Below are 9,205 nucleotides of genomic sequence, written 5' to 3' on the forward strand. Positions count from 1 at the left end.
AAGCAACGCTTTTCCTCCCTGGACTGGTAGCCATGGAACAGCAGTGGAGGCCTGGAAAACCTCCAGGCCTTTTTATCCAAGGGCAGAAACACAGCCTGGGCTGGACAGGACACGCCTGAGCTTCTAAGCCCTTAAAGCTTTTGTACCACTCCACAGGAGGCCTTAAGACAAGCAACCCTGAGGTCACCTTACACACGGAAAGGCACTTCAAGCAGCTGCACTCCATAGTGGTAGGAGCTCTGTCACAAGCCTAGAGCACGCGGGGCTAAACCTTCCACAGAGAAATAGCATGATGCTGCTCAGAACCTCTCCTCCCCATCCTGCCTCTGTCCCTTCGGCTGACCCAAACCATGTTTGCTGGGCCCCAAACAGGCATTCTTAACTTGTTAATTAAGCAGGAGTAAGAACTATATAGGCCCTACGCAGCCTGGAAAAGTGAGGGAAAACGCCGCCATGTGCACTAAAGGGCTAGTTGTCAGCACTCTGGGCCAGTCCCTCACACCGCAGCTCTCAATAGCTTCCATTCTGCCTACGTCATGTTTCAACACGTGTTTACATGACAGGGGAACAGAGTGTGCCCCAGAAGGAAGTCTGGTCAGCTTCGTGCCCCTAGAACACACTGGGCATGTGGTTACCACTCACCCCAGGCCACAAGAAGTAAATACACAGGAGTTTTAAAATAATACAAAAACTATTGTTTTATTGTTTTTAAAAGCCAGCACAGTGGCTTTTGGCATAGCTATCCATTTCTAATACAAAACTGGATTAAATAAATATTATCCAATGTATAAATAGACCATGAGACAAATCTGAAGATAAAAAGAGAACTTTTCTGTAAATTAAAAAATTAACTTTCAATTTTCTTAGTGGTGCTGAAGAACAATCACTATGGCGTTTTAGAGCTTGTCAAATATACAGATCTTAATTCTCAGTACAAAAGTCTTCATGCCGTAAGCATCACACATAGAAAAGATTAAATAGCACGATTTTTTTGATTACTGTCTGTAGCCCCTGACACACTAACAAATCTATACCATGTAGTCCATACAAACTATGAGCACAGCGCCTGGGCAGTAGGGTGTGAAATGGAACACATGTTCGCTGACCATGGGGGGCCTGGGACGTGGGCAGCCATCACACTACCAGGGTGTGTGGTGCAGGCATCCAGCTCCCGTGAATTTCATAGCTCTCATTTTTAGATAGCAAAGAGGGCAAACAGCCTGTGTTTAGACAGCAAGTAACAAGATTTCAAGTTGTTTCACTGGGATAAAGTAAAACACAAAACAAACAGAATAAGAGACACTAAACTGGGCGATTGTGGGTAGCTATTTTGAAATTTTACTTCTCTTGGCTTCTGGTTTTGTTTTGTGAGACAGGGTCTCAAGCAGCCCAGGCTGACCTAGAACTTGCTATGTAATAGAGACTGACTTTGATCTTCTTGTCTCCATTTCGCAAGTGTAGAGATGACAAGTGTTGCAACTCGAGACTTTCCTCTAATTTACATCCACGTTGTCCACATCACATGAATATAAATCACGGGCAGAAAAGAAATAGACTGTGGACCAATGTCACCGTGGATAAGGTTCATGAAACAGCAGCACCAGGCCTTGGGGTCAAAGTGTGGGGCTGGTGGAAGAGCAAAGTGTGGATTTTTGAAATAGGCTGTGGAGGAAGCCCTTATGCAAGGAGAATGAGAGATTCTGTAGGGAATAGGCCTACAGATACGCACTTCCTTATCCAACGCTCCTTATATACATCTGTGTGGTGCCATTTAGGTTGGAACGTGAGGCTTAGTGTCTCTCCAAAGACAGGGTGCACAGGAAGAACCAAATCTACCCTCTAAAATCTGGCCGACACTGATGTGCTCATAAGAATCCAGAGGAACTTTAAAAACGGTGTGGACAGCATACAAAGAAACACACGTTTTCTGGTGCACGCTGCTCACCTCCCTGCTGCCCCAGAGCACTGACAAGGAACCCAGAAGGGCTTTCTGGGGGTGAGAAGCATTTCTGCTCACATTGCGTGTCCACTTTGACCTATGACCTTCTGAAGGATCTGTTTGTGCCGGGTTCTCGTGGTCCCTTGACCTCCTCAGCTGTACTCGTGATTAGCAGCATCATGCCTTCAGGGATAGGCTTTGCTGTTCTTCTGCTAACCTGGAGCCTCCTCCAGGGACCAACGGGCTCCTGTACTGAAGGAGCAAGCGGCATCCGCAGGACTGCACCAGGCACAGGACATTCTGTTAAGGGCCATATCCGACTGTCAGCTCGACGTGCTTCAGGGAGACACCAAGAGGAAATGCATTCTCTGGACTTCACACAGGTGAAAGAAAACTCATTACAGTTTTCTTTTCTGCTAAAAATTACCTGAAATTTATTCCCCACCCACCTAGTGATTCTGAAACATGATTTAAAAACAAAACAAAACACATACATCACATTTCCTAATGTCATTTTGCATTTAGTTATCTCAAAACAGATATGTTATATAGAGAGAGTTCTAAAAATACAGTTCTCTATCCTCCAAACCCTGGTTATACATGAGGAATCATTTTCCTTTAACAATATTCCAAACATTAAAATACAGAGATCAACCTGTAAACCAAAATATTCAAGTGAGTTATCTTCTCAAAACCTTGTATTTTCAAGGAATGTTGGCAAAGAAGCAGCGTTGACGGTAAGGAAGGAAATCGAAACACATACATGCCATGTTTGTTTGCTGGTAAACTGAGAAAATACAAAAAATAATGATTCCTGGTAGATTTTCTTTTCTTTAACCAAAACAAAAGCAGGCTGCAGATTCACCCAGTGAAGTCTCACTTATACAACAATTGACGGCCACAGTCAGTGCCTGCATTCACCACACAACCAGGAAGTAGCCGACCTCTGTACAGATGTCCTGAGATGACATTTAATGCTGAAAGGAAAATAAATAACTCAGCAAGAACAAAACATTTTAAATCCAATAATTTCAATTTGGGGGATATCTGTTCACTAAAATTAATATTTCTAAAATACTTTAATAAAAAATGAAAGAAAAAGTGCATTAGTAGCAGAGACTTAAGAACTCTTGCAATTACAATTACTCTGGAAACACGACCTCAGCCCTCAGCCGGTGTACACACTGACATTCAGGGAGCCTTGGGGCTTTAAGTCCAGTATCACAAGAAGTCAAGTAAGGCTTTTTTCTTCTTAAAAAAATATACAATACACAAATCAGTTTGGAAAAAAAGTAATAATATTTAACAGTTCTCTGACTTAAATATTTTCACATAACAAAAGTTTTTATGTCACTGTCAATATTACTTATATACAGATGACAAAATGAACAAAATCAAAAGATGCCCTTTTAAAATAACAGTGAAATGTCTCTCTCCAGGACTCTTAGTGAACAAGTCCATGTAATATTTATAATAAAACTGCTCTCTTCAGAAACCAATGAGGCAATGAGAGAAAATAAAGGCAACTTTTTTTTTCAGAAAAAAAAATAGAGCCCAGCTTTATGTTACAATGAAGAAGATATCCATTTATTAACAGAATAAACACGACACCGGTCTGAAGTGCACCAGGAGTGGCCTCCGATGCGCTCTGCGACGTGGACTAGTGCTTCTATTTACAAAATAGACTTCTCAGCCACATGGAGGCCTATATATCTGTCTATGTACACAGGTATTCACATATAGAACATATAAATAGTTTCCAGGGAGTTGATATGAGGTGAGGGACCTACTGTCTTTGGAATGCTGAGGCACTGCTCAGCCAGCGCAGGAGGGTTTGGTTTGGGATGTGTCTCGTGGGGCACTGCTGATGACACTGGAGGATTCCCTGAAATGAAAACACACCTCCGGTATGCGTGAGGAGGAAAGTCGCAGGATTTTTATAAGTCCTTAGCCTTAAAATACAGATAAATATACTGAGGTGGAGAGGAACAGCTTCCTGTCTCCTAAGAGAGAACTCTGTCATTTCCTGCTCACAGGGTATGGCTTGTGCTTCTGCAGTGATCAAATACATGTGACTGGACAGACTCATGCAGCAAGCGTGTGGACATCCATGTGAACAGCTGGTCCTTGCCTGCGGGTCAGATTTTCTCCGTGGCCCTGCTATTGCCAGATCTTGTGTTCTTCTAACTAGGGATTAGGTATCTGTGACGGAGAGAGAACGGGTCCAGCCATCTCTCAAGGCATCAGTTACATTAACGTAAGAGTGGGCTAAAAAGAACTGACGGTTACTAATTAGCAAAACACAGAGTAAAAAGTGGAAAAACATCCGTGTGTAATGGCACCGCTTCTGAATTTCATGCAATATCATAAGTGTGATTTTCCATACCGTCTTTTGCTAACACAAATCTCACTGCATGGATATTCAGATCCAGGTCACTTGCTAAGGACATACACAGCCATGAGAAGGTGAAAGTGACCATGGCTTTGTTCTGTGATTTGTAGACAAATGAAAACAGTGCAGTTGTATATTTCCCAGGTTTTTCCTGTCAGTCTTTGAATGGCAATGATTCTTCAAATAATTTAGCTTAAAAAAAAAAAAACTATTGTAGATTTTTAACACTTGAAGTTTTAAAACAGAAACTCTTGAGTGATCTAATCTTCACAAATGTAACTTCATGGATGCGCTTAGCCTTCTTCCATAGCATCAGAACACATTGGTTAGGGTCTGCCACTCGCCCGCTGCCTCCTGCACCACTTCCTCTAAGTGAAGGGTCCTTAGCTCTTCCCCGTCCTGTTCCTGGACCACAGCAGTTGCCTGCAAGGTTCCTACAGAAACAAAGAAAAATTTAGCCTCAGATCTCAGAATCAGGCTAGCATGCACAGTTAGACAAGAGTATATGGAAACCAGAGGAAGGAAATTTCTAGCTTGTTTTGCTTCCCATCTCAGTAAAATGAAATAGTTTGGGCCAGGGAAACCATTTTTCAACTTGTAATTCTGGGGTTGGAACCCTAGGCCTCATGCATATAAGCAAGTGCTGAACTCTAGGTGAAATTTGTTAGTCACAGCCTCTGCGATGTGGGAACCCACACCCTGGGGGCTACAGCCTCTGAGATGTGGGTACCCACACCTTGGGGGCTACAGCCTCTGCGATGTGGGCACTCACACCCTGGGAGCTATGCTAATACAGAATCAGTGACAAGCAACTAATAACACTCACAACACAGACAACTTCTTTAACAACATGCAGAAATTGCTGGCAACAGAGACCTTCCCTCCACACACTATCTAGTTCTATCCCTTGGGTGCCCCAGAGGTGTCTATACAACCCCAATGACCACATGAAGGTCATCTATGTTCACTAACAAAAACCTATCATCCTACAACTAAATGAACTTTAAATACAAGTTGTAAAACTCACTGTCCACCCTAGTCTTTAATATTTCATACTCCTGCTTTCCAGGACCTTAATGATTTAGTCTGTTAAATAAAAATGCTCCTGCCATGCTACTATGGTCTGGACCTCAAGCAGGACAGGCAGCTGTCCTCGTCCTAGAGCCCAGTTCCCACGGCATCAACACTTGCAAACCACAGAGAAGGCATGGCTTGTGTGGCCTGGACTAAGGAGACAGAATGGAGGCAATGGTGCTCAAAACAGAGTGTGCAGGCCCTATCCACTTCTGTGTAGACTCCAGGCTGATGCTGCCTCCTGACACTAAAGCGGCCTCTGACCTGCACATTCCAGAAAGGGAGACTAAAAACAGACAGTGATGCTGCTCACACTGCTCGGCACTGTCTGAAGATGGGTGTGGTGGTAAGAGACCGAAATCCTAGTACTCAGGAGGCTAAGGAGAAAGACTGAAGAGCTTGAGGCTAACCTGAGTTGTATAGCTGAGCTCTGTTTCAGAAGAAAGAAGAGAAGCAGGGAGAAAGAGAAGGAATAACAAAGAAGAGGAAAAGAGGAAGGGAGGTCAAGGGGATGGGAAGCAGACACAACACAGGCTTTCCACCCTGCTCAGCCTCTTCCCAGCTCCTTGCGCAGGGCCTCTTCTATAAACTGTAGTCCTTGCAGTAGCTATGGTGCATGGCCACTGTAAAATGTGTGAAAGTAACATGGGAAACCCCCAGTGACTTGGCCTTCTTACCCACAAAGCTGTGTGCCCGCTTCATGTGCAGTTTCATGTTGCTCTTCTGTGTGAAGCCCATGACACAGTAGTCACACCGGTAGGGCCGCTCGCCAGTGTGCTTCTTCATGTGCACCTGCAGCGCGCTCTTCTGGTTGAAGGCCTTCTCACAGAGAGTGCAGTGGAACGGCCGCTCCCCTGTGCGCAAAGGGCGAGCTGCAGTCAGTGTCTTTCTCGAGACTGCGCATTTTAGCGTAGCATACGCCGTCCCTCAGTCCAGACTGTTTCATACTGAGAAAGACTCAGTGACATCCCTCCCGCGACCACCACCAGAGAGCTGATTAGCAGGATGCTGACAAAGACACTCCATGTTGAGACAAAACGAAACCTATTCAGTGAGTACCCAGATCATAGAAACACCCAGAGATAGAACACATGCTTAAACAAAATGTTCTAATACATTTTATGTGATCCAAGAGAAAGACATCTGAACATTAGAATATCAACACTATTTAAAGTATGCTTTTCTTAATCTACAAAATGCTACTACTGGGTGGCCTCCAGGTGAAGGCAGAAGCTGAGGGAGCTGCCAAGCACGACACCCGCTGGGAGCTGCGCAGATGAATGCCCACCAGACCTCAGTGCCTCCCTTCACAAGCATGGTGGTCCTGCTTCCTGGGAACAATCCCCCATTTTGGAGGCCTGGGGGTGGGGTATGGCCGCTCCCCTTTGCCTACAAGTTCTTCCCACCTGCTCTGCGTATCAGCGTCTTGCTGCAGTATCAGCACCCTTCCCCAGAAGGCCTCCCAGACTGTCCCTGAACACTAGGGATCCATGACTGTCCTGACTGTATTCTGAGCTGGTCCTGTTTCTTCTCCCTTGTGACCATGCACAACAAATGAGGCTTTATCTCAGTCTTCTAAGTGAACCCCAAAACTGAAAAGCCATCTCACTGGCTCTACTCCACAATGACATCCTTCTCACGACATGTGTGCTAAGGGCTCAAGTCCCTCTCAGTCAAGCCAGTAAGTCTACCCACAATGACAATGTGACATAATTATGCCATCAAAGCATACTAGAGCCAGAGGGCAAGAGGCAGCCACCATCAAGTTCAATGTTTTCCTGGCCAAAAAAAAAAAAAAAATCTTTAAAATGTAGTTTAAAGTTCAATTCACCACCCATAGCTATAGAGGATACAGTACTATTAGTACAGTGCCTCACTACAGAGGAAGAAAGTGGAAAAACTCAGAAACAAGAACATAATTTTAACTGGGCAGTGGTGGTATTTGCCCTTAATTCTAGCACTCAGGAGGCAAAAAGAGGAGGATCTCTGGGTTTTGAGTTCAAAGCCAGTCTGGTCTACAGAGTGAGTTCCAGGACAGTCAGGACTATTACACAGAAAAACCCTGTCTTGAAAAAGAAAACAAACAAACAAACAAACAAAAACAAAAAAAAAACCAAACCCATGATCAAATGGAAGCACTTTATCAATTATGTGTATATATCTGTGCATCTGTATGTGGCCGAGTACACAAGCTTGGGGTGGGGTGGGGTGTCAGGACAACTCCAGGGTCATTCCTCAGGAGCTGTCGATTTTGTTTTTCTGATTGTTTTTTTAGGACAGAGTAATCCTGTTGGCTTGGAACTTACTATGTAGAGCAGGCTGGTCTCGAATTTAGACAGATCTGCCTGCCTCTGCCTACCAGTACTGGATTAAAGGTGTGCTCCACTATGTCCAGCTTCTTTGTTGCTTTTTGAGAACGAGTCTCAGTAAGTCTGGAACTAGACCGGAGGCTGGGCTGGCTGGACAGTGAGCCACAGTGTTATCCAGTCTGCCTCCTCAGCAAGGAAATTACAAACATCCAGGCCAGGAGAGCTTGTTTCTGGACTGGTCTTCCTCTGAAGAGGCTCAAGCAGATGTAGACAGTAGATACAGCAGAGTGCAGAGTCAGCAGGGAGCAGAGAGATCAAAGCAATCAGCCTAGAGGGCTGGAAAGGAGCCCTCCATCTTCCTAACCAATGGAGGGAGGGAAGGGGCTGCGCTGTGGAATCACTCCTACTCCCCAAGGTCACAGTGAGAACGCCAATCTCAAGTGAAAAAGTTAAGGTGGAAAGGTGATTAAAACTTGGGGCAAAGTAGAACACGCGGACCTTGTTTGTAAAGAATGTCTCACACCCCACAGGTATTTATGCTTCACTCCTGCTCACCCAGGACTCTTCAGCCAACAACAGCACATCCCGTGGCTCTACCTGTGTGAATGCGGCTGTGCCGCTCCAGCTGGCTTGGTTTGGCAAACGCCTTCTCGCAGGTGTCACATTTGAATACCCTGGGCTTCTGAGAGCTGAGCGAAGGACCAGCCTGGTGTGTCAGCATGTGCTCCTGGCAGAACACACAGAAACCAGCACATGTTAGGCCCTACTGGAACCTGAGAGATCTGAAACAACAGAAAGGAATCTTCATGCAAACCCAATAGCCTCCCCATGGTGACGTCTGACTGGGATTTCAGGACCTAGAGCCTATCGCAGCAGCATGGGGGTGAGGAGCCATGGCCTTGGCAGCTCCAAGTCCACACAAGGGACAATATCTCCCTCCTCAGGTTGCAGTGACAGCTCAGGGAAACTGTGACCTTCACACAGTGCACTCCAGTGAAGAGCCTGCTGAACCTCTCTGTTCCCACATTCCATAAGTTCACCTGCAAGTCAAGGCCCACAGGCAGCTGACAGAGGTTTAGCCTAAAAGTCTCTCAGCAACTCTCACAGAACACCTGTGGCTCTGGGTACTCTACCAATTACATAACGACACTATGCGGTGCATCCCACATCTCTGACAGTATCAGATAACTGTACTTTGTATGGGTGTGACTCACCAGGCAGTGACTTTAGATCTGTGTGATCTGACTTTCTCAGAAATAAGACAGCCACTGTGCTCTGTGCCCGAGGCTGGCAATGAGGCTACTTTCAAAGTTTTATAAAGTGCATAATGACCCTGCTAAAGGGAGGGAAGAGTCTTTAAAGTGCCCTGTGCCCTAAAGCAGGATTCAGAGAGAAGGAACACTGCACCTGCACCACAGGTTCATGATGAACACTACTCATGGCTGCTGTCTCTCTCTCTCTCCTTTTTTTTTTTTTTTTTTTGTAGTTTTT

The 9,205-nt window shown here is 45.2% G+C and overlaps 1 protein-coding gene across 1 annotated transcript in view; it reads right to left on the reverse strand.

The window, feature by feature from the left end:
• Nucleotides 1-702: 702 nt before the first annotated feature.
• Znf236 (zinc finger protein 236) overlaps nt 703-9,205 on the reverse strand; it is an 88,455-nt gene continuing 79,952 nt past the window's right edge. Inside the window, exons 29-31 of the mRNA XM_005356415.3 lie at nt 8,312-8,441; nt 6,083-6,259; nt 703-4,765 (exon numbers count right to left, since the gene is read on the reverse strand). Of these exons, the coding sequence (XP_005356472.2) occupies nt 4,644-4,765; nt 6,083-6,259; nt 8,312-8,441 (429 nt within the window). The 3' untranslated portion in view covers nt 703-4,643. The remainder of the gene's footprint in view (nt 4,766-6,082; nt 6,260-8,311; nt 8,442-9,205) is intronic.

Source organism: Microtus ochrogaster, chromosome 18 (assembly GCF_000317375.1).
Source record: "Microtus ochrogaster isolate Prairie Vole_2 chromosome 18, MicOch1.0, whole genome shotgun sequence".
Taxonomy (NCBI): Eukaryota; Metazoa; Chordata; class Mammalia; order Rodentia; family Cricetidae; genus Microtus; species Microtus ochrogaster.